The sequence below is a fragment of the Hyla sarda genome, chromosome 4 (assembly GCF_029499605.1).
Source record: "Hyla sarda isolate aHylSar1 chromosome 4, aHylSar1.hap1, whole genome shotgun sequence".
Taxonomy (NCBI): Eukaryota; Metazoa; Chordata; class Amphibia; order Anura; family Hylidae; genus Hyla; species Hyla sarda.
In genome coordinates, this window is record NC_079192.1 from 75,464,456 (window position 1) to 75,490,259 (window position 25,804).

A 25,804-nucleotide genomic window follows, 5' to 3' on the forward strand; every position below is an offset into this window, starting at 1 on the left:
GAACATGAAGAGTACAGGAGTGGCCCAGGAATGGTCACATTGCATCACTCTGCGTTCACTATACACAAAGCTCGGCAATCTATTCTCGGGTTACATAGCAGCCCAGGGATGACAAGGCAGATCATACACAATGAGGTTATGAAACCACATTTCACAATTCACACGTCCCTATCGGCTTTCCTTTACTTCGCTCCAGTTTCCGAATATTTAGTTAGAGAAGATATATTGAGAATTTCTTAGGGTATGTTCACATCTGCAGCAGAATAGATGCTGCAGATTTTGCTGCCCATTGCAGCAGATAAGCAGCAAAATACACACGTGTGAACACACCCTAAATAAGAATTGTATAATCTTATTTCATCATGAAAACAATAACATTTATGTGCGGAGACCAGAATATCCTTTAATCCGTTTACATCAGGGCTCAGTGACCATGCCCGTGAAAGAGTGGGGTCACTGATCGGCCAGTTTACCGCCCCACTGTCCCGGCTTCATGGGCTATTTGGAACCATCCCTCCTCCCTCTATAGACTTGCAGATTGACGCAGATTGTTTGCAGCCGATTTTGCTCGTGTCACATTCGGCTTCAAGACACATTTATCTTCACTACAACGGCGTTCGTTTAGAGCGTTGGGTGCAGCGCCGGAGGCTCGTGATGTCATGGCTGCGCCTCCTCAATGGAAGTCTATAGACTTGCATTGTCCATAGACTTGCATTGTGGGGGCTTGGCCGTGATATCACAAGCGGGGCGTGACCATGACGTCATGAGCCTCCGCATCGCCAGTCATCCGGCACGGAGCAAAGTTCACTCCGTGCACCGGATGTCTGGGGTGCCGCAGCAGAGATCGCCTGAGTCCCCTGCAGAGTCCCCTGCAGCGGGACCCCCGTGATCAGACATCTTATCCCCTATCATTTGGATAGGGAATAAGATGTCTAGGGGCGGAGTACCCCATTAAAGTGTACCTGTAAATTCTAGGCACTTTTATGAAAAAAGACTAAGCTGAAGCACTGTGCACAATAGTTATTCTTCTAAATCACTTTAGGACTAGGTTACCATTTCCGTTTAGGAATTCCACTAGGAAATTCCAGTGCAGCAGAGTCTCATTGGTAGCATAGTGCGCACTATGGATTTTTAGTTGAAATTCTGTCACCAAATGAATGGTCTTGTCCATTCTTTAGGCCAGTGTTTCCCAACCAGGGTGCCTCCCGCTGTTGCAAAACTACAACCCCCAGCATGCCCGGACAGCCAACGGCTGTCCGGGCATGCTGGGGGTTGTAGTTTTTCAACAGCTGGAGGCACCCTGGTTGGGAAACCCTGCTTTAGGCAGAATCTGCTCTGCTGACATTGCCATCTATGTAGACACCAATGTCCGCCTGATCCTAGCACCAACTGATTCAGTCGGCATTGGCCGCACTCAGATTTTGTCCGCCTGGAAATTCCAAGGTACAAACCCAGCTTCATTTTGAATTTGGCGCCAAAATACCTTTACCGAGTACCGGTTTCCCAGAACCCCACAGTTAAAAAAGAATTAGAAGATGAAGCCTCCTGCTGAGTCTCCATATCACCTGTAGACAATGCAAGACCTAGCGTGATGTCATTATACAACAAGGGGTCTCAAGCTTGTTATGGGAGCTTTGGAGACTGAGCAGGAGGCTGCGTCTTCTAATGCACAAGTATTGGTGGCGGGGAGCGGGAACAACAGTTGCTCAGTAAAGGTATTTCGGAGCCATATTCAAAATTAAAGTGATTTGCAAACTTACAAATGCCCACATTGCTGCCCTAGTCAATTTTCATTAAAGTGTTTACCTGTATATTTTAATCTAGATTAGTTCTCTACCTCCCAAGAGACTGTATTCTGTACATTACAACTATGGCCGAAGGGGAGGAGGGATCGTTCCAAATAGCCCATGAAGCCGGGGCAGTGAGGCGGTAAACTGGCCCATCAGTGACCCCACTCTTTCACGGGCATGGTCACTGAGCCCTGATGTAAACGGATTAAAGGATATTCTGGTCTCAGCACATAAATGTTATTGTTTTCATGATGAAATAAGATTATACAATTCTTATTTAGGGTGTGTTCACACGTGTGTATTTTGCTGCTTATCTGCTGCAATGGGCAGCAAAATCTGCAGCATCTATTCTGCTGCAGACCAGTTGAAGCGGCTGATGCAGCAAAACAGACGTTGTCCATCTTGCTCCGCTCCCTCGATGTGATCGGCTGTTTGTACCTAATCTTGGAATAAAACTAGCGCTTCTTTGGCAGCAATACGTTTGTGCCGTGTGTTTCTACTACCCCATCACTGGTTATCACAGGATCTGGCAAGCTTTACACTGAGCACCGCGGTAGGCGCCCTGGTTGGGAATTGTGAGTACATGTACCTCTTCTGCTTTGGGACACGGTGGGACTTGTAGTGCCGAACCACCAAGAGATTGCAATTATCTATTCTGCTGCAGATCTGCAGCAAAATATACACATGTGAACACACCCTAAGGGTACGTTCACACGAGCGTATTTACAGCGTATTTTACACTGCAGATCCCCTGGTGAAGGCCCCGCTCTATGCTGTCTTTACATGTGCTTGCTCGTAGCGGCAATACGCCGCGACGAGCAGACACACTGCAGCAATGTGCGCGGCGTACTCGAACATCGCAGCCACTCTCCCAGCTCTGAGGCAGAGAGCTCCCGCGATGTGCGAGTATACTGCGACTACGAGCAGGCACATCTAAAGACAGCATAGAGCGGGCCTTCACCAGCGGACGCTGCGAAAATCTGCTCGTGTGAACGTACCCTAAGGTTGCATTCACACTTGCATAATTTCAGTTGCAGATCTGCTGCAGATTTGGTTCAGCAGATTCTGCTGCCCATTGTAGTCAATGGGCAGCAAAATCTGCAGCAGTTGTGCAGCACAAATACGCACATGTGAACGCACCCTAAGGGCTTATTCACATGAGCAGATTTTCTACTGCAGATTTGCTTCAGCAGATTTTGCTGCCCATTGACTTCAATGGCCAGCAAAATCTGCTGAAGCAAATCTGCAACAGATCTGTAGCAGAAAATCTGCTCGTGTAAAAGAGCCCTAAAGGTGCGTTCACATGTGTGTATTTTTGCTGCAGATCTGCTGCTGCAGATTTTGCTGCCATTTACTTCAATGGGTAGCAAAATCTGCTATAGAAAATCTGCAGTATTTTCTGTATCAATTCTTCATGGTTCTCGTAGTCATTCAATAGAAACCTTCTTTTTTACTCCAGGTGGATAATAACCTGTCCTGGTTATATGAAGTGCACACAGGTGCTCGGCTCATAACAGTTGGGCTAGGTTCACACTGTGGTTTATCCAGATGGAAACATTCCGGATGGAGATTCTGAGCGAATCAGTGGACGCTAGGATCGTGCATCCATTGTCATCCCCACAGACTGTTATGTCTTCTGCACAGATTCAGCCCAAAGAGTGACCGAGATCATTTTATTGGGGGTGGAATTTCAGCTGCAGAATACACTTAAATGTTGTAGTGTGGACTGGGCAGTGAAACCTCATTGACAGCAATAGGGCTCTGCTGTACCCACATTTCCTGAAACAAAATTCTGCTTGGAAATGCCAGAGTGTGAACCCAGCCTTTAGGGTATTGTTCAAAAATCGTACATGCGCAGAGTCTATTTATATAAATTATCTATTTAAATAAAATGTATTCTTTTTGTATAATGAAACACAGGATAAAACCTGCAGCATATACCCTTACACTATGTTCACACGGTGGATTGTCCGCACGGAAACTTTCCATACGGACATTCCACAGAGTGCCGGCAGAACATAGCGGTGCTAGGACCGCTTGTAAATGCGCAGTCTCATAGACGGCAATGCAAATCCACGAGGTATCCGCAAAAACATTGAACAGGTTCAATGATTTTGTGGACATCGGAATCAAGATTTTCGTTGCAGATGTTGCTGCCGCAGAAATTCTGCTATGTGAACAGAGCAGCAAAATCCTGTTGAAATCGATGGGGCTGCTGCGGAATGTCTGTGTAGAATATTCATGCTAAATTCCACATGGACATTCTGCCGTGTGAACATAGCTTTAGGGTAGGGTCACACTAAACGCATCCACAGAGTATTTGATGCTGCGGATGCGCTACTGACCGTCACTAGAGTGAGCCTCCTCCTGTGCCCACGTGTCCTGCTTTGTTTGCTCCTAGCAGCATCTGCCCCTACGAGCAGACACACAGTGTACTCAGAAATCGTGGTCACTTCCCCTGCTACCTTAGCTAAGTAGAGAGCGGCCAAGATGTCTGCGAGTACACTGTGTGCAGCGACTTGCAAATCACTGTGTCTGCTTGTAGCGGCGGGTTGCTGCTAAGAGTAGACAAAGCAGGAGGCACGGGCACAGCGGGAGGCTTATTCTAGGGATGGCCAGCAGCGCATCTGCAGCGTCAAAAACACTGTGGATGCACTACATGTGACCTTACCCTTAGGGTGTGTTCATACTAAGGAAAATTGGCAAGGAATTGAAATAAAGCAGCAAAATTTTCGGCAGATTCAATCTTTCAGCGGACTCAAATCAACAGCGATAATTCTGCAGTGTGAATGGAGCAGCAGCCTCCCATTGAAAGGGAAGGGAAGCCGCTGAATGTTGGATTGGGAGGAGTACTACAGTCCATTTGTATTACATGTATACTGTATATGTACCTAATATGTGCAGACCCCCATTTTTGTTCGGTTCTTACTAGAGATGAGCGAACTTACAGTAAATTCGATTCGTCACAAACTTCTCAGCTCGGCAGTTGATGACTTTTCCTGCATAAATTAGTTCAGCTTTCAGGTGCTCAGATGGGCTGGAAAAGGTGGATACAGTCCTAGGAGACTCTTTCCTAGGAATGTATCCACCTTTTCCAGCCCACAGGAGCACCTGAAGGCTGAACAAATTTACGCAGGATAAGTCATTAACTGCCGAGCCGAGAAGTTTGTGACGAATCAAATTTACTGTAAGTTCGCTCATGTCTAGTTCTTACCAGCAATACTCTCTATTTTATATGTATTTTATCCCCCTTTTATAAATGTATTGTCTTTGCATTCATGTCAATAAAGCTATTTTCTTAATTATTTGATCTCTAGACGCCTTTGTGTATTTGGATTGATTCATGGCGTAGATTCGTTACACATGGGAAGTCTCTGTGTATTTCATGCTGAGTTCAGCATAGAACTATGGTAGTGTGAAAATACCCTTACAGGACAGTAATTGTCTTGTGTTACGAGCCATGTACCTGTCACATGACCAGGACTGATTTATTATCCATTGGAAGGAAACAACAAATGTTTCTATTGTTGAAAAGAAAAGCAGGAGGGACAGATACAGAAAGCTTATTGGAATATTGTAAAGACAAAGAATAACATTTATTTGCTCCTGTCTGTAAATGGATAATTTTCTTCTGCCTATTGTGTACTTTACCCTTTAGGCCGCTTTCACACTATGAGCATTCATACGTTATTATTTTCTGTGTAAAAACGGACATTTAATAACGGATGAAATAACGGGTGCTAACGGCTGAATAAATATACATCCGTTAAGACCGTTATCCCTCATGTATGGCCGTACACCTCTGCCTACAGACTCCCACAGCCGGGACTACTACTACTCCCATCATGGAACAGACTTGTTTCCATGATGGGAGTAGTAATTATCTGGCTGCGGGAGTCTGCAGACAGCTGGGGAGGCTAAATTAGTGCTTGTACTACTACCCTCATCATGGAACAGAGTATGTTCCATGATGGGGGTTGTAGTACAGGGGTTGAGGGATTGATCGCACCGGGTTTCACTTCTGAGACCCAATGCGATCTGAAGTTATTAAGCAGGGGAGCGGGCGGCATGGTCCGCAACCCTGCGATGTATCAGTGTGTTTTAACTTTCATTTTTGAATCCCCCGCGGGGAGCCCTGGATGGTCGGTACTGAGAAGCCAATCAGGGCTCTCAGCAGGAGATTTAAAAATGAACATTGGGAGTAGCAGGAGCCAAAAAGCACTGTGGGGGGCAAGATATATAGCGCTGCAGAGAGGGGGGGGGGGGAGGGGGGGTTTGGCCAGACATATAGCCTATATATCTAGCCCCCCCAGCAGCGCATTAGATATGACCCCCGCCGGCGCATTAAATATATACCCCCCACTGGCTCTATGCACTGCTAATAGAAATACTTTTCATTCATATGGCGGCAGGGGTATATGTATATAGAAGCACTGGGGGGGGGGGGCAGACATATAGCGTTATCTGCCCCCACAGCGCTTCTATATACATATGCCACTGCAGCGCTATGTGTGAAAAGTTTTTCTATTAGCAGCATCGGGCGGCCGATGCTGCTGCTAGAATGCTTTTCACATATAGCGCTGCAGTGGCATATGTATATAGAAGCGCTGGGCTGGAAGGGGTGTATATAATTAATGAACCGGTGGGGGGTATATATTTAATGCGCTGCTGGGGGGCTAGATATATAGGCTATATGTCTGCCCCCCCCCCCCCCCTGCAGCACTATATATATATCTTACCCCCACAGTGCTTTTTGGCCCCTGCTACTCCCAATGTTAATTTTTAAACCTCCCGCTGAGTGCCCCGATTGGCTCCTCAGTACCGTCCATTCAGGGCTCCCCGCGGGGGATTCAAAAATGAAAGTTAAAACACATTGATACATCGCAGGGTTGCGGAGCTTGCCGCCCGCTCCCCTGCTTAATAACTTTGGATCACATCGGGTCTCAGAAGTGAAACCCAGTGCGATCAATCCCTCAGCCCCTGTACTACAACCCCCATCTTGGAACAGACTCTGTTCCATGATGGGGGTAGTAGTACAAACAATAATGTAGCCTCCCCAGCCACCGGCAGACTCCGCAGCAAGCAAGTCTGTTTCATGATGAGAGTAGTAGTACTCCCTCTGCACTGCAGGAGTCTGCTGATGTCACCTCATCTGACCATGCTCAGAAGTAATAATGGATATTATAAACTAGGTGCAAACGGATGATATAAAGGCTCATCCATCAGCCATAGACTTCAATGTTAAAAATAACGGCCGTTAATTTACCCGTTTCTTGTGATTGAAGAAAAATTTGTGTATGTGCCGTTATTGAATTTGCTGGCGGAAATTCTGCTTGCTAAAATGTATAGTATAGTGAATGGTTTTCTGTTCAGAAATTCACACTTCGGAATTTGTGAAGCGGAATTTGTGAACGGAAAATCCGCTTGGAAATTTCCGCCTGAAGAATGGCACCAACTGATTCAGTCAGCGCTGGCCACACTCGGAATCTCCAGGCGGAATTTTTCTGCCCCAAGATTCCGTAGTCTGAACCTAGCCTTAAAGGGGTACTCCGGTGAAAACCTTTCTTCTTTTAAATCAACTGGTGGCAGAAAGTTAAACATATTTGTAAACTACTTCTATTGAAAAATCTTATTCTTTCCTGTACTTATTAGCTGCTGAACACTACAGAGGAAATTATTTTCTTTTTGGAATGCTCTCTGATGAAATCAAGAGCACAGTTCTCTCTGCTGACGTTATTATAATAATAACGCTTTATTTATTGTTGTCCTTAGTGGGATTTGAACCCAAGTCCCCAGCACTGCAAGGCAGCAGTGCTAACCACTAAGCCACCATGCTGCCCTTAGCATACATCTGCTATGCATGGTTGCTCAAATGAACAGAGATGTCAGCAGAGAGCACTGTGCTCGTGATGTCATCAGTGTTCCAAAAAGAAAGGAATTTCCTCTGTAGCAATCAGCAGCTAATAAGTACTGGAAGGATTAAGATATTTTAATAGAAGTAATTTACAAATATGTTTAACTTTCTGCCACCAGTTGATTTAAAAGAAAAAAGGTTTTTACCGTAGTACCCCTTTAACCCCTTAAGGACTCAGCCCATTTTGGCCTTAAGGACTCAGACAATTAAATTTTTACGTTTTCATTTTTTCCTCCTCGCCTTCTAAAAATCATAACTCTTTTATATTTTCATCCACAGACTAGTATGAGGGCTTGTTTTTTGCGCGACCAGTTGTCCTTTGTAATGACATCACTCATTATATCATAAAATGTATGGCGCAACCAAAAAACACTATTTTTGTGGGGAAATTAAAACGAAAAACGCAATTTTGCTAATTTTGGAAGGTTTTGTTTTCACGCCGTACAATTTATGGAAAAAATTACATGTGTTCTTTATTCTGAGGGTCAATACGATTAAAATGATACCCATTATTATATACTTTTATATTATTGTTGCGCTTAAAAAAAATCACAAACTTTTTAACCAAATTAGTACGTTTATAATCCCTTTATTTTGATGACCTATAACTTTTTTATTTTTCCGTATAAGTGGCGGTATGGGGGCTCATTTTTTGCGCCATGATCTGTACTTTTTTTTATACCACATTTGCATATAAAAAACTTTTAATACATTTTTTATAAAAAAAATTTTAATAAAATGTATTAAAAAAGTAGGAATTTTGGACTTCTTAATTTTTTTTTCGTTCACGCCGTTCACCGTACGGGATCATTAACATTTTATTTTAATAGTTCGGACATTTACGCACGCGGCGATACCAAATATGTCTATAAAAAATGTTTTTTACGCTTTTTGGGGGTAAAATAGGAAAAAACGGACGTTTTACTTTTTTATTGGGGGAGGGGATTTTTCACTTTTTTTTTACTTTTACTTTTACATTTTTTAACATTTTTTTTTTACACTTGAATAGTCCCCATAGGGGACTATTCATAGCAATACCATGATTGCTAATACTGATCTGTTCTATGTATAGGACATAGAACAGATCAGTATTATCGGTCATCTCCTGCTCTGGTCTGCTCGATCACAGACCAGAGCAGGAGACGCCGGGAGCCGCACGGAGGAAGGAGAGGGGACCTCCGTGCGGCGTTATGAATGATCGGATCCCCGCAGCAGTGCTGCGGGCGATCCGATCATTCATTTAAATCGCGAACTGCCGCAGATGCCTGGATCTGTATTGATCCCGGCACCTGAGGGGTTAATGGCGGACGCCCGCGAGATCGCGGGCGTCGGCCATTGCCGGCGGGTCCCTGGCTGCGATCAGCAGCCGGGATCAGCCGCGCATGACACGGGCATCGCTCCGATGCCCGCGGTTATGCTTAGGACGTAAATGTACGTCCTGGTGCGTTAAGTACCACCTCACCAGGACGTACATTTACGTCTTGCGTCCTTAAGGGGTTAAAGGATCTCCATGAGATGATGAGTATAGATACATTTCCATGGCCTGGTTCATATTGAAGCTATTGCCACTTTAGAGTTTTTCTTCTTCTCCCGTAATACCACCCTTATTTCCTACAGTAAGTCTTGATGGATATTGGGGGAGATTTATCAAAACCTATCCAGAGAAAAGAGTTGCCCAGTTGCCCATAGCAACCAATCAGATCGCTTCTTTCATTTTTTAAAAGGCCTGTGGAAAAGCGAAAGAAGCGATCTGATTGGTTGCTATGGACAACTATGCAACTTCCCCTCGGGACAGTTTTTGATAAATCTCCCCGATTGAGTATATATTACCGCTGACCATCGTTCTTTCTACTAGCGCTCAGATTAAATCATCCCGCAAGCCGATAGATCAGGAAAATGAATAGTGACGTGGCTGATTAATAGAAAAGATGAGGACAGAGATCCTTCTCCCGGTGGTGCTGGCTATAAGGAAGGATTAGTCAGTCCATACTGATAGCATAGTCTTTACCTAATTATTTTACTACGCCTATACGTAATAATATTAAGGAGCCCGTATGACGTACCCGCTGACGACTTTCCCTCTCCCTTAGGTCATCTATAGATTTTCTTTTTGATGAACCTACATGCACTGACTAATCCTTCCTTATAGCCAGCACCACCAGGAGAAGAATCTCTGTCCTCATCTTTTCTATTAATCAGCCACGTCACTATTCATTTTCCTGATCTATCGGCTTGCGGGATGATTTAATCTGAGGGCTAGTAGAAAGAACGGTGGTCAGCAGTAATATATATACTCAATCGGGGAGATTTCTCAAAAACTGTCCCGAGGGGAAGTCGCATAGTTGTCCATAGCAACCAATCAGATCGCTTCTTTCATTTTTCCACAGGCCTTTTCAAAAATGAAAGAAGTGATCTGATGGGCAATGGGCAACTGGGCAACTCTTTTCTCTGGAAAGGTTTTGATAAATCTCCCCCAATATCCATCAAGACTTACCTTAGGAAATAAGGGTGGTATTACGGGAGAAGAAAATAAACTCTAAAGTGGCAATAGCTTCAATATGAACCAGGCCATGGAAATGTATCTATACTCATCATCTCATGGAGATCCTTTAAGGCTAGGTTCAGACTACAGAATCTCCGGGCAGAAAATTTCCGCCTGGAGATTCCGAGTGCGGCCAGCGCTGACTGAATCAGTCGGCGCTAGGCCTGCGCAGACACTGCAGTCTCCAATAGACTGCAATGTGTTCCGCGCAGATTTCTGCCTGAAGAAAGAGCAACGCCATTCTTCAGGCGGAAATTTCCAAGCAGATTTTCCGTTCACAAATTCCGAAGTGTGAATTTCTGAACGGAAAACCATTCACTATACTATACATTTTAGCAAGCGCAATTTCCGTCTGCAATTTCAAAGCGGAATTGCAGGCGGAAATTCCGTAGTCTGAACCTAGCCTAAGTGCAGATAGAAAAGAATCAATAACTTTCCAGCTGGGTTTACACTGGTGTCATGGCTTTGTCTTTTATAGGATCCGTTTGTTACAGATACTAATCGATTACATAGAGCAGGGTTTCCCAACCAGTGTGCCTCCAGCAGTTGCAAATCTACACATCCCAGCATGCCCGGACAGCCAAAGGCTGTCCGGGCATGCTGGGATGTGTAGTTTTGTAACAGCTGGAGGCACACTGGTTTGGAAATACTGCCATAATGGGCAGCATGGTGGCTAGTGCACTGTTGGGGTCCTAGGTTTAAGTCCCTCCAAAAATAACATCTGAGTTTGTATGGTCTCCCTATGTTTGCATGGGTTTCCTACAGGTACTCAGATTTACTTCCACACTCTAAAAACATACGGACAGGCGAATTTAGACTGTGAGGCCCACAGGGACTGGGACCAATTTGAGTGAACAGTGTACGGCAATGCGTAATCTATGTGCGCTACCTATATATAAATAAATAAAAATAAAAATTATTATAGATGTATAATCTATTAAAATCTATTGTTTTAGGCCATCAAATAGCAACAGAAATGTGATGGAAATGTAGTAATAGAAGCACCTTCCCCAACCTGTAGCTCTACCTTTTGTAAAACTACGACTCCAATCATGGCCTTTGGCTTTCAGGGCATGATGAGAGTTAGGGTATGTTCACACTGCGTAATCTTCCATGAGCGGAGATTCTGTCAGGCGGCCGTCGCCAAAAATACTTCGGCGGTAGGGCCGTGGGGCACTGCGCCATCACCAAAGACAGCTATGCAGTACTCGCGGAATTCCGTGCAAAGAATGAACATGTTCTTTCTTTGAGCGGAACAATTTCAGCAGCGGAAATTCCGCCGAATGAACGGGTCTCGCTGAAGACCCATTCACACTGATTATAATGTTCACAGTGCGGAATTCTACTCGCCGAATTCCGCAGTGTGAACGTACCCTTAGGGTTTTGCAACACCTGGAAAGCCATAGGTTTGGGAACTCTGACCTAAGGATGGATATGTGTATAAATATTTATATATATATATATATATATATATATATATATATATATATATATATATATATATATACATATACATATACACCATACGTCAAGGTTCTTAAAGGGAAACTCCTGTACTGAAGTTCTTATCCCCTATCCACAGGATAGAGGATAAGTGACTGATCGTGGGGGTAACGACCGCTGGGACTCCTCGCCATCTCCTGCCCAGCACCCCAGCTCTCCTCATGCACTATATATATATATATCCAGCTCTACCAGAGATGTATGGATGGGGCAGGAGATCCCCTGTAAATAGAGGATAAGAAGTTCAGTACCAGAGATCCCCTTTAAAGCCATCAATGACAGCTTAGACATGGAGGAATGTGGGCCATACCGCACAAACATTTAGTTGTCCCAGCACAGGCATACCTTGATGCTCTTGGGCCACAATGCAAAGTCTGTAACAGTCTCCTTCCCAACACACACCTACCATGTCCCATTCATAAACTGGTGTCTTCTTACGCACCAACCCTCAGGTTCCAAGCACCATCTATGACTGCCCTTTCTGCATTCCTAAAGGTCCAAGTGTTAAAGAAAAGAGCCGTCTAGACTGGGTGGCACAACCTTGCCTTCTGCAGCTATATGGAAAGTCTTTATAGGTTTTGGTTATAACACCCATTTGTATATCTTGATGTTTAGTGTTTCCAGATTAGCTCGAATTACCAGGTACTAGAAAACTATAGAAACAATCACCAAAAATCTCATACCTGCAAGCCTAGGAAGATGCACAGGTACCAGGGAGGAACATCCTCCACCGTGTAGATCATGTCCATCCGCTGACGGTCTAAGCTTCCAGTACTATCCAGGGACTCTGCCAAAGAGCTCTGCAACAGAAACGTACATGTGATGAGGAAATGCATCCACGCAAGCCACAACGAAGTGGTGGACTCACAGATATATTTCACAGATCCATATACACCAGTGTTTCCCAACCAGGGTGCCTCCAGCTGTTGCAAAACTACAACTCCCAGCATGCCCGGACAGCCAACGGCTGTCCGGGCATGCTGGGAGTTGTAGTTTTGCAACAGCTTTAGGCACCCTGGTTGGGAAACACTGGTATACACAAATAATAACATATTGTACTGCTGTTACCTAACGTAAAAGCTAAATATTTTTATGGGCTCTAGAAGCTGCCCTAGAGGGCACAGATTCTTACTGGAGAGACAAGCGGTAATGAAAACTTGTTTTTCAGGCAATGGTCCATGCAAGTACCCTGAAACAGCTGTCTGCAGATGGGTACTCTTTCCTTCTGGAGAGAGAGTTCTGGCTTGGCATTAATCCTGATTAGCTTTTTATATTCCGTAACTGGAGCTAAGCTGATACCAGAGAACATCGCCTGAAAGGGTGATGTAATGAGCTCATTTGCATATTCCTATATTATATATATATATACACACACACACACACACACACACACACATAAGATACCAACAGAGCAGCACATCCAAAAAGATAAATAAGTAAAAGCGGTGCCAGCAGCAATATAGCCCGGTCCAGGCAGTCACACATCCAAAATAGTAATCCGCTGCACTCCAGGAGTAAGGTGCAAAATAAAAGTGCTTTATTCCATACTAATACAGAGCAACGTTTCACCTGCCATGCAGCCTTTCTCAAGCATCCTTGATGCTTGAGAAAGGCTGCATGGCAGCTGAAACGTTGCTCTGTATTAGTATGGAATAAAGCACCTTTATTTTGCACCTTACTCCTGGAGTGCCGCGGATTACTATTTTGGATATATATATATATATTATATATATATATATATATATATATATATATATATATATATATATATAGTCACTGTTTACCAAAAGAAAGAAAACTCTCTCATATGATCCATCCCTGAAGGGAGGAGGCCCCATCTGTACACCACAGTCTCTTGACCACAGTCAGTACAGACCACAGTGCTGGTTGGCTAGATAGATGGCTTGTATGTAAGGGCTCGTTCACCCGCCGCTGGGCTCTGTCCCATTTAGTGCCCAATCTGCACTAAAAGGAAGCTGAACAGAACCTTTTCACAACAGACACCGCCAGGTTCTGATGGATCTTTTTGGGTGTCCAATATTTTACAGGAGTTGAGCGAGGGGGGGGGAATAAATAGGACGTGCAGTTTTTTTCTCCTCTCGATTATCATCCTTTAAAGGGGTACTCAACCCCTAGACATCTTTTCCCCTATCCTTTGGATTGGGGATAAGATGTCTAGGGGTGGAGTACCCCTTTAAAAGGGTTAAGCAACAGAGTTCTCTTTAGCGGAGGCCAGCAGCAGTGTGAGCCTGACTCAGGGTGCTAAAGACTCTGCTGTATGATTTTTAATTTTTATTTTTTACTCTAGTTTGCCTAGAATAAGGGCCTGCTGCACCTTGCAGACTACAGAATTTCCATGGTAGAAAATTTCAGAATCCACATGGAAATGCATTTCTATTAAAGGGGTATTCCAGGAATTTTTTTTTGACTATGCTACAGTGGCTGTAAAGTTAGTGTAGTTCACAATATAGTGTCTGTACCTGTGTGTGACGGTTTTCTCACAATTCTTCTGTGATTTTCACTCCAATATTTATTATCAACAGCATACAAAATGACTGTTGTCTCAGATTTTTCCCAGGTTGCAATGAGGCTGAGACATTACATCACTAATCAGCTGATGACAGGGAGCCTGTCTGCTTCAATGGGTGGAGGGATCGCTTGGTGGGAGAGAGATCAATCTGCAACAGCTGTAGGCACCCTGATTGAAAACCACAGGTCTTTTGAATGGATGCAGCTCATTTATGTTTCAATGGGTGGGGTGGCTGATGTATGGGAGGGAAGAAGATGAAATGATGGGATTTGTAGGCAAAGAAGTAAACTCAAACAGGAAATACCAGTTCACAAAAAGCTAGCCACAGTGTTATGGTAATCTCACAGCATAGCCATTTAGCCAAGCGCAGATCCTTCCTAAGCATGTCCATTACTGTCTGCCGGGTACGAACTAAAATCACCTTATGGTAGATAACCCCTTTAATGGAGAGGGCATATGTCCAAGTGGGTTGAGTGATGATTAGTATCAGCAGCCGCTGCTGCGTACGAGAAATCTGCCTGGAATTTCTCTGGGCGGATATTCCGTAGATAGTGAATCTGCATTCATGTCACTGAGAAGAACAGAAAACCTTGACAATCTGTATGTAAGTGTCTGGTATCGTGATTTCTTGGGATATGTAGTGTTATTGTTTGTTTTCCATAGCAAGTACACACTGCCTTCAAGCCCAGCTACTAAAGGACGCGGCATTGCCTTGCTCAGTCCGGGTGCTGATGCCCTCATGGTTGACATTGGCAGACCCCAAACAACCTTGTCCTACAAGATTAAGACATTCTGTTCTGATTCCCGATTTCAAGACGACTCTGACACACATCAGATGGTCAGAATGAGAGCAGATACCAGAAGTTCACATTGTGCAAGTCAGGATTTTACCTTTTACCTTACAGAAATGTTATTGAACACAATCGCACACACAAAATGGACAAAATTCCAACTACCAACGCTGTAATATTCCAGATCAAAAGCTGCGAGTATATACTTTAGGGTCGGGTCACATGTGCCGTATTTTGCTGCAGCGTTTTTTTCCTACTCAATGGGTAACAAAATCAGCTGCAGAGTATATGCAGCAAAATACGGTACGTGTGACCCAAGCTTTAGAGTCGATACTTTTATACAAGCATAAGAGAATAAAGATGGCACTCACCAGTGATGATGCAAGAACGGCGACTCTTTATTTACAGCAATGCAACCGTCAGACCAACAGCATCGGGTAGAGGGACGCCACTCGTGGCGTCCCTCTACCCGATGCGGTTTGTCTGCCGGTTGCATTGCTGTAAATAAAGAGTCACCGTTCTTGCATCATCACTGGTGAGTGCCATCTTCATTCTCTTATGCTGGATATCATGGCTGTTCTTCTGATTGATCCCCCCCGGTGGACTGTAACCGTGTCAAGTGTCCATTATAGCTGCATCATATTGAAGCAATAACATTATGGTGGTTGTGCCGAACGCTTTGCCTATTGTGCCTATTGTGACTTGATCACGGAAAAGGAGGCCATATAGAATACTGCCCACGGACACTGAGCGGAGCTTGGGTACATCTTTCCACTCTACTTCACCACAGAAAGGCAGAAAAAGGGAAAAACCCAGAACTGCTATAGGAAAACACTGAAGATAATCATTAGGGCTTGTTCATATTAAGGAAATGCTGTGTGGAAATAAGCATCAAAAATCAAACTCCCATTGTTTATTAGGAACAGTCTTCAAAATTCTGCAGGAAGAAAGAACATGTTCCTTTTTTCATCGGAACAAAGTGTCACGGTGGAAAATCTGCGTGTAAACTGAGCATCGGAATTGAAAGCAATAGGAGGCTGCTGCAGAGCGAATCCACACAGAATTTCCTTAAAGGTGTACTCCGGTGAAATTTATTTATTTATTTTTTTTTTTTTTAAATCAACTGGTGCCAGAAAATTAAAACATCTTTACCCTTCCAGTACCTTTTAGTACTGGAAAATCTGCGATAGTGATAGATTTGCAAATATACATGAGAACCGTTCAAGTAAATGGAGGTAAATCGCGCTGAGGTAAACCCTTCTGCAAGTTATCAATCTGTGAATTTACCCTTGTTCTGCAAAAGTAAGAGAGTCTTTCTCTATGATTATTTTTAAGGGGTACCCCGGTGAACAAACATTTTTTTTATTTTTAAAATCAACTGGTGCCAGAAAGTTAAAAAGACTTGTAAATGACTTCTATTAAAAAATCTTTAACCTTCCAGAACTTTTTAGCAGCTGTATGCTACAGAGGAAATTCTTTTCTTTTTGAATTTCTTTTTTGTCTTGTCCACAGTGCTCTCTGCTGACATCTGATGCCGGTATCAGGAACTGTCCAGAGATGGAGAAAATCCCCATTGCAAACCTATGCTGCTCTGAACAGTTCCTGACATGAACAGAGGTGTCAGTAGAGAGCACTGTGGACAAGACAAAAAAGAAATTAAAAAAAAGAAAAGAATTTCTTCTGTATCATACAGCTGCTAAAAAGTACTGGAAGGGTAAAGCTTTTTTTTTTTTTTTTAATAGAAGTCATTTAGAAATCTGTTTAACTTTCTGGCATCAGTTGATTTAAAAAAAAATGTTTAAAAAAAATGCTTGTCCACCGGCGTACCCCTTTAAAATAATCATAGAGAAAGACTCTCTTACTTTTGCAGAACAAGGGTAACTTCCCAGAGTGATAACTTGCAGAAGGGTTTTCCTCAGCGCAATTTACCCCCATTTACTTGAACGGTTCTCATGGATATCTGCAAATCTATCACTATCGCAGATTTTCTGCTGATCCATCGAAGCAAATTAATGATAAAAAAAAACGGCAGCAGATTTCCAGCAGTAGGAACTGGCTATGAGTTTATAAACATGTGAATATACCCTAAGACTGGGTTCACATCATATTTGGCGCCATACAGTTGTTGCAGACATCTTTTAAAAACAGATGAATGAAAAACTACAACTCCCAGCATGCCCGGACAGCCAACGGCTGTCCGGGCATGCTGGGAGTTGTAGTTTTGCAACATCTGGAGGTCCGCAGGTTGAAGACCACTGCTTTATAGGATCCCCAAATGCATCTATCCATGTACGACAGTAAAAGCATAAGCAAAAATATATGTAAATTTGGCATATGATCGCTTCATTAAACCTATGAATGTGCTGGATCATATTCTTCTGTATATTAGTACCAACTAGAGATGAGCGAACTTACAGTAAATTCGATTTGTCACGAACTTCTCGGCTCGGCAGTTGATGACTTTTCCTGCATAAATGAGTTCAGCTTTCAGGTGCTCCCGTGGGCTGGAAAAGGTGGATACAGTCCTAGGAGACTCTTTCCTAGGACTGTATCCACCTTTTCCAGCCCACCGGAGCACCTAAAAGCTGAACTCATTCATGCAGGAAAAGTCATCAACTGCCGAGCCGAGAAGTTCGTGACGAATCGAACTTACTGTAAGTTCGCTCATCTCTAGTACCAACTAATAGCTGTAACATGATGTAAATCCGGGCCAAAAGCGAAGAAACACAAACCAGCTTTCTCCCAAAAACAGGTCAAGTGTGTTATTGCAGCTCCAGTCAGCGGAACCGCAATACAAGACACAAACTGTTCCAGGTTAAACCCCCCCAAAGGACGAGGGGGCACTCCCTCCGTCTGGAGAAGAAAAAGTTTAGTCTCAAGGGGCAACACGCCTTCTTTATCGTGAGGACTGTGAATTTATGGAACGGTCTACCTCAGGAACTGGTCACAGCAGGAACAATTAACAGCTTTAAAACAGGATTAGATACATTCCTGGAACAAAATAGCATTAATGCTTATGAAGAAATATAAAATCCCATCCCTTCCCCAATATCGCGCCACACCCCTACCCCTTAATTCCCTGGTTGAACTTGATGGACATATGTCTTTTTTCGACCGTACTAACTATGTAACTATGTAACCTAATTTTTGGGAGGAAAGCACGTTTTTCTAATTCAACATAACACTGGGACCGCTGTTGTTTAATTTATTTATCAATGATTCCATATATTGCAATTAGACAATAATTTCTATGATGCACATTCGGGTCCCATCATAGAGACAACCAGACAATAGTGTCTAGGCTCCGGCAGCATCACAATTGCCTGTGCTCCCCTAATAATTCTGCTAAAGGGAACCTCCAACAAAAATCAGGGGGAGAAAGGGACACTAAATTACAACTTTAAATACAAAAAAAATAATAATAATAGATTTCGTATAATCAAGCATATTTTTTTACTTACTAATTAAAAAAAAACACACTATATACTTTTCCCCTTCTGTAACCCCCACATTTCCACACGTCTTTGCACCAGACACCCCAGAATCCGTCCAGGTCAGGAAAGTTTCTGTGTAATGTTCTCAGAACTATTTAATAGAGGATTAGCGGCAGATCTGCAGACACGTCATGTATTAATACAGAAGCAGGGCTTGGCCATCTGCCTAACTAAGACAGTGACCTTAAACTTTGCAATCTGGTCAAAGACTACACAGATTAAAAGAATACTTCTGTCTGCCAAATTGACCGGACAGTTGCCAAAATTGAAATGTGCACTAAATCCCATATTATGGGGATCAGGTGGTTTCAGACACGGCATGAAAATATAATCTCCAAAAGAATTCTAAAAAAGACAAAACCCAAGGCGGATCCCCTTATGTAAGAAGTGGTTAGTTCGGGTCATTAGAACCGCGGTCAGACCGGGACTTGAGGCTGTAATATGGACGGAGAAATGGGTCTGCATCACGCACTCTCTCTGAGACTTGGGGCCCTGTTCTGGAGATAGTGGGGGCCCCAGCGGCCACACCCCAATGATCAGACACTTATCCCCTATAATGCGGATAATGGATAAGTTGTCTTTCATCAGATAACCCTTTCAATCATGGTACCAGTCATGTGACCCCCTGGCAATCCGGTTATCCATTCCAGGTATGTAACAACATATAGCTAAATATGTCAACATACAGCAGCATCTTCGCATCATGTCTTTTATTAAAGGGGTACTCTGCCCTTAGATATCTTCTCTCCGATCCAAAGGATAGGGGATAAGATGTCTGATCATGGGGATCCAGCAGCTGGGACCCCCACGATCTCTGTGCAGCACCGGGCCTTTCGTTTAGAACATTGGGAGCCGGCGGCGGGATTCGTGCCGTCACAGCCACACCCTCTCGTGCCGTCATGCCACGCCCCCTCAATGCAAGTCTATGGGAGGGTGCGTGGTGTCAGCCACGCCCCCTCCCATAGATTTGCATTGAGGGGGCATGGCTTGACATCACGGAGGGCGTGGCATGACGTCACGACACCCCCCCCCCCCCCCGCCGCCCGCCCCAAGCGTTCGGAACAAAATGTTCCAAACGCTGGGGCAATGGAGTACCCCTTTAACATCACCTAGAACAGTGTTTTCCAATCAGAGTGTCTCCAGCTGTTGCAAAACTACAACTCCCAGCATACCCTGGCAGCCTTTGGAATGCTGGAAGTTGTAGTTTTGCAACAGTTGGAGGCACACTGGTCGGGAAACACTGACCTACAGACAGACAGCTAGTCCATGATGTACTTATTTTGATGGCCACAGTGAGTTGTTCCAGTTTCAATGTACAGTGATCCCTCAACTTACAATGGCCTCAACATACAATAGTTTCAACATACAATGGTCTTTTCTGGACCATTGTAAGTTGAAACCAGACTCAACATACAATGACAATCTGGACAAAGACAGTCCAGATCTGTGAAACTTGTCAATGGCCGAGAGAACTGACCAATCAGAATGGGCAATTTACTGGTAAAACCCCTGTATTACTGAAGCGTATGCACTGACTGATGTCTGGTAGCGCCCCCTACAGTACAGAGAGGTATTACATGTTCTGTACACTTTACCTGTACCAGGGTTACCTGCTCCTTTGGACACCAGGTCAGGGAGACTCCATGTTTTTTTTTTTTTTTTATAGGACATTGCGTGCACTGTACAGGACCCAGAAGAAGCTCTACATAGACCAGTGTTTCCCAAGCAGAGTGCCCCCAGCTGTTGCAAAACTACAACTCCGGGCATGCTGGGAGTTGTAGTTTTGCAACAGCTGGAGGCTCCCTGCTTGGGAAACACTTACATAGACAGAGATTTAAAGCTCCTAGCAGATCTTTCTTACTTTTATATATAAGGACTTGTTTTATCTGTATTAGTTATCTACTTATTTTTCTTTAATCCTCACTTTTTCCTATTTTTGGATGACATTTTGGGGCTTCAGAACCAATTACCAGGTTTCCATAGAGTTCTGGTCTCAACATACAATGGTTTCAACATACAATGCTCATCCCAGAACCAATTAATTTTGTAACTTAAGGGACCACTGTATGCGTCTTGTATGTTGACCCCGGCATAAGCATGTCATGTAACCCTGAATGCCTAAAGGTCACACCACTGACGCCATGTACAGTCTTATTCACTTACCTCAGAGATACATTACACAGGACTGATTGTACTATGTAGACAGGGGTCAACGGCACCGATGTGAGATTGTATGTAAAAAAGAATTTTAAATGTAAATTTATTCGAAAAGTCTATGATTTACTATTCTATAAACCAAAAAAAAATATGAAAATAAAAACTGGAGTGCCTCTTTAAGGGTAAATCAGTGTAAGTAAATCCTTGAAGGCAGCATGAAATCTGCAGTGTATACATTATTAGTGAACATAGCCCAAAATGGGAGCTAGTGAAGGATGATCACTGACCAAGGCAGAAATGTCATGTGACTGATGGGAAAAGGATGTGCGACTACAAATAACTAAGAATGGAACGAAATCTATGAAAGCAGGAATCATGCCGTGTTTGAACTATGAGCACCCCCCCCCCCCACCCCCCAGGGACAAGTATCTTATAGTCTACTTAAACTTTCACACACAACATTTTCTAACATGTCCCATGTTGCCAGCAATGTGACCAGGTTAAAAGGGGTACTCCACCCCTTTAACCTGGGGTGGAGTAATGATGGGCCTGATGATGGGCGCCCCTTGTGATGTCACGCCACGCCCCCTCCCATAGACTTGCGTGATGTCATGAGGGGCCGAGGCGGTGACGTCACAATACTCCAGCCCCTGTATCGCCCATCATCAGGCATGGAGCGAACTTTGCTCTGTGCACCAGATGACAGGGGGTGATGCAAGAGAGATTGCGGGGGTCCCAGAGTCTAGGGGTGGAGTACCCCTTTAATCTCATCCATTTGTTACTCATACATACCTTGTAACCCTTGTTCTTTAGCCATGAATGCAGCTCACAGATTTGCTTCTTCCTGGATAAAGCAGGTTTGGTGGATCTGTGTCAGCATGTGTGATGTTTGTCAACACATTATGCCTATTTCCCTATATTACCCATAAGGCTTTGTGTCTGTAATAGGCATGAAAATACAGAGACAGCCTATCTGCACTTCTACTCATCACGGACTTTCTTCTACTACTGGGTTATGTTCACATGTAGCATATATGGTGTAGATTGTATGATGCAAGTGTTCATATTTTATTTTTATTAAAGGGGTACTCTGGTGGAATTTTTTTTTTTTATCAACTGATGCAAGCAATTTAAACAAATTTGTAAATTACTTCTATTAAAAAATCTTAATCCTTCCAGTACTTCTCAACTGCTGTATGCTCCAGAGGAAATTCTTTTCTATTTCAATTTCTTTTCAGTCCAACCAGCTCTCTGCTGACACCTCTGTTCATGTCAGGAACTGTCCAAAGCAGGATAGGTCTGCTATGGGGATTTACTCCTGCTCTGGAGAGTTCCTGACATGGACAGAGGTGTCAGCAGAGAGCACTGTGGTCAGACATAAAAGATAGGGATGTCCCGATACCATTTTTTTTTAAGACCGAGACCGAGTACAAGTACCGATAATTCTAGTACTCGCCGACACCAAGTACGAGTACTTATATTTTAAAGGGAATCTGACAGTTTCTGGCGCTGCTTACCGTGCTGATATGTGGGTCCTTGTTGTGTACAATGGAGGCGGCTGCTGCAATAAGAGCCAAGATCTCTCTCTTCTCCATTGGGCAGAACAGGGAATTTGCATTGGCGGCGAGACTGATGTCTCCGGAGCGATTGTGCTGTAGTTCACATGGTGAGCAGCGGTAGAAACCGGGTCACCTGCACTGTCTACATATAAATTCAAGTTAGTGCAGGTGACTCTGCTGTAAGATTGCCTTTAATAGTAGGTAGTATCCCCTTGTAGGTAGTATAGATAGTTGCAGACATTAGACAGCAGGATCCCCCCTGTAGACAGCAGCCCCCCCCCCCCCCCCCTTGTAGCCAGAAGTCCCCCTTTGTGGCCAGCAGGACCCCCCCGCCCCTGTGGACAGCAGTCCCCCTGTAGCCAGCAGTCCCCTTTTGTAGCCAAAAGTCCCCCTTTGTAGCCAGCAGGACGCCCCTGTGGACAGCAGTCCCCCTTTGTAGACAGCAGTCCCCCTTTGTAGTTGCTCACTGTCCGGTGTCACTGCTCCGCAGCCCCGTTCTCATCACTGCCGCTGCCCCGTTCTGCCGTCCACATAATGGCATCTTATGGAGGAGCATGTGACAAACACGTCACTCTGCTTCCTCCGTAGTGTTACACTGGGCGCAGTGGGTGACGTGTGTGTCACATGCTCCTCCATAAGACGCCATAATGTGGACGGCAGAACAGGGCAGCGGCAGTGATGCGAACCGGAGGACGGGGATGCGAAGCACTCCACCAGGTATCGGATTTGGTATCTGGGACATTAGACGAGTCCCCGGTACCATGCAGATACCTGGTATCTGCCCCGATACTAGTATCGGTATCGGCACATCCATAATCTAAGAAATTCAAAAACAGAAGAGCTTCCTGTGGAGTATACAACAGTTGATAAGTACTGGAAGGACTAAGATTTTTAAATTGAAGTAATTTACAAATCTGTTTAACTTTCTAGCACCTGTTGATTTGAAGAAAAAAATAATTCCACCGGAGTACCCCTTTAACAATAATTTACACAGCATAAAATCTTCAGGATATACAGCACATGTAAATTATTATTATTATTATTGTTATAATAGCCATATTAGTCCAGTGATTCAGATGCAAAATCATAGGAATCATGTTGCAGAATCTTGTAACAACTTTTTTAATGGACAATCTTTCGGGATTCCTCCCTTTATCAAGTCAAAAGCATTTCTGCGCTCATAAGCAGAAAACACACAGGTTCCATAACACATATGCAGGGGTTTAAACAGCAGATGTGGAGAATTCCCTAAGTTGTGCTATAAATTGTCCAGCCATAGGTTGTCAGACTTACATAGATCCTTACCCTACAGCACACGACACCCTCTGCATGCTTTATTATAGTTCTTAAAAACTACTGTATATATCCTAATAAGTGAAAGGCTGCTGAGAGTAGCCTGTCTGTCGTTATGTTGTGCTGCCCTCAGAATGGTTTCTTTTAAGTAGCATTTTGGGAAAAAGTTAATGACAATTGCAGTAGAGTTTAAAGGGGTTATCCACCATAAGGTGATTTTAGTACTTACCTGGCACACAGTAATGGACTTGCTTAGGAAGGATCAGCGCTTGTCTTGGGGCTAAATGGCTATGTTGTGAAATTACCATAACACTGTAGCTAGCTTTTTGTGAACTTGTATTTCCTGTTTGACTTTTCTTTTTTTTACTACAAATCCCACAATTCCATTTCCTCCCTCCCTTCCACACAGCCACCCCACCCATTGAAACATAAAATAGCTGCATCCATTCAAAAGACCTGTGGTTTTCAATCAGGGTGCCTACAGCTGTTGCATTAGTTGCAGATTGACCTCTCTCCCACCATTGAAGCAGACAGGCTCCCTGTCATCAGCTGACTAGTGAGTCAGGTCTCGGCCGCATTGCAACCTGGGAAGAAATCTGAGACCACGGTCATTTTGTATGCTGTTAAAAATAAATATTGGGGTGAAAATCACAGAAGAATTGTGAGAAAACCATCACACACAGGTACAGACACTATATTATGGACTACACTAACTTTACAGCCCCTGCAGAACAGTCAAATAAAAAAAATTCCTGGAATACCCCTTTAAGGCATGTCTGGTGGCTCTGCTCCCCTCTGTGAGTCCATCCTGACATTCAGCAGAGCTGTGGGGGGTAACTTCCCTGAGGCCATACCTTCTTTGAATGGGGTAAGTCAAACCTTACAGACCTAGTTATTAACTCTTCAGGGGGCATTTGATAGATCTTTAGCTCAGATATCCTGGTTATCGCTCTGCGTTGTTCTAATTTTAACCTCTTAGAAAACCAGCTCCTTATACTGAATACTTTACTACTAGCTGCTATACCGTATGTTAGTTATTCGTTATTACTAAGAAATATTACATGCAAAAAAATTACATTGAGGTGAAACAAGGGATTGTCATGTGGCAGAAGTCTTTAAGATACATTCCCTAGCAAAAAAAAAATCAGAGAGACAATTTTTTTTGCCAGAAATGAAACAGGCCAGCGGCTGGTTGATACAATTTACCGAGTTGTTATTTCTTCAAGGTTATTCATGAACTGACGTTCACGACAATCCCTCAGAGTGAAATATTGGACTAAATAGTCAGAGACAAAGTAATGCTGTCATGTGCAGCCGATAAACCTCCTAACAAAGAAGCTGGTAGCAGAGCAGGAATGCCTTGTGGATATCCATACCTGCAGAAATAAGGAATCAAACCGAGAGATAAAGATGATTCTAAGTGACAGCGCTGTGGAGTAGATACTTGAGGTTTCACTAAGGACAGGGGTGCAAAGAGAATATTGATCACTCAAGAATTGTGGGACCCCGGCCATACACAATGGCATTTCCAGATATACAGACTTTCTAGCATGTGTTGTTTTACACAGTGTAATGAGAAGCAGTGCACTTTGGGTCACAGATTTGAGGGGTGCTTGGTGTAAGGACTACATGGGTAGACAAGATATGATGACACTTTTCCAAATCGTATACATGGTTTTGGTGAAAGAACAATAATGGTGCTATTTGTACACCCACCCCTAAGCAGTCTGCAGACCCCACCCCTGAGCAGTCTGTAGACCCCACCCCTGAGCAGTCTGTAGACCCCACCCCTGAGCAGTCTGTAGACCCCCACCCCTGAGCAGTCTGTAGACCCCCACCCCTGAGCAGTCTGTAGACCCCACCCCTGAGCACCACACTCTTTGGTCACTTTAGCTGGAGAATAGATGAAAACCTGATTCTAAAGGTTCTCACTTTCCCAGTGCAGAAATCTGTATATACTGCATTTTTTCTCCTTCTCTTCTAGGCTACTTATGAATTAATAAAATGCCCTATATCTGAAAAACAAGCACAACAGCCACATCAATGGGGAATCAGATGCCAGATCAACTCCCTAATCTAAGAATAAAGCACTACCTTCTCCGCGATCACACTTTCAGTGGTATAAATCGCCATTAGTTCTGTATCTTCTGTATCTTGATCCACGCTGGGTGTGGCTCCTCCATTTATCACCACCTAAAATTAAAGAAACAAAGAAAATTAAAGTATATGCA

At 43.8% G+C, this 25,804-nt stretch overlaps 1 protein-coding gene across 2 annotated transcripts in view; it reads right to left on the minus strand.

The window, feature by feature from the left end:
- SLC23A2 (solute carrier family 23 member 2) overlaps window positions 1-25,804 on the minus strand; it is a 138,958-nt gene that overhangs the window by 54,391 nt on the left and 58,763 nt on the right. For both annotated transcript variants that reach the window (XM_056571392.1, XM_056571393.1), the window contains exons 3-4: window positions 25,668-25,766; window positions 12,433-12,549 (exon numbers count right to left, since the gene is read on the minus strand). In XM_056571392.1, coding sequence (XP_056427367.1) covers window positions 12,433-12,549; window positions 25,668-25,766 — 216 coding nt within the window. The remainder of the gene's footprint in view (window positions 1-12,432; window positions 12,550-25,667; window positions 25,767-25,804) is intronic.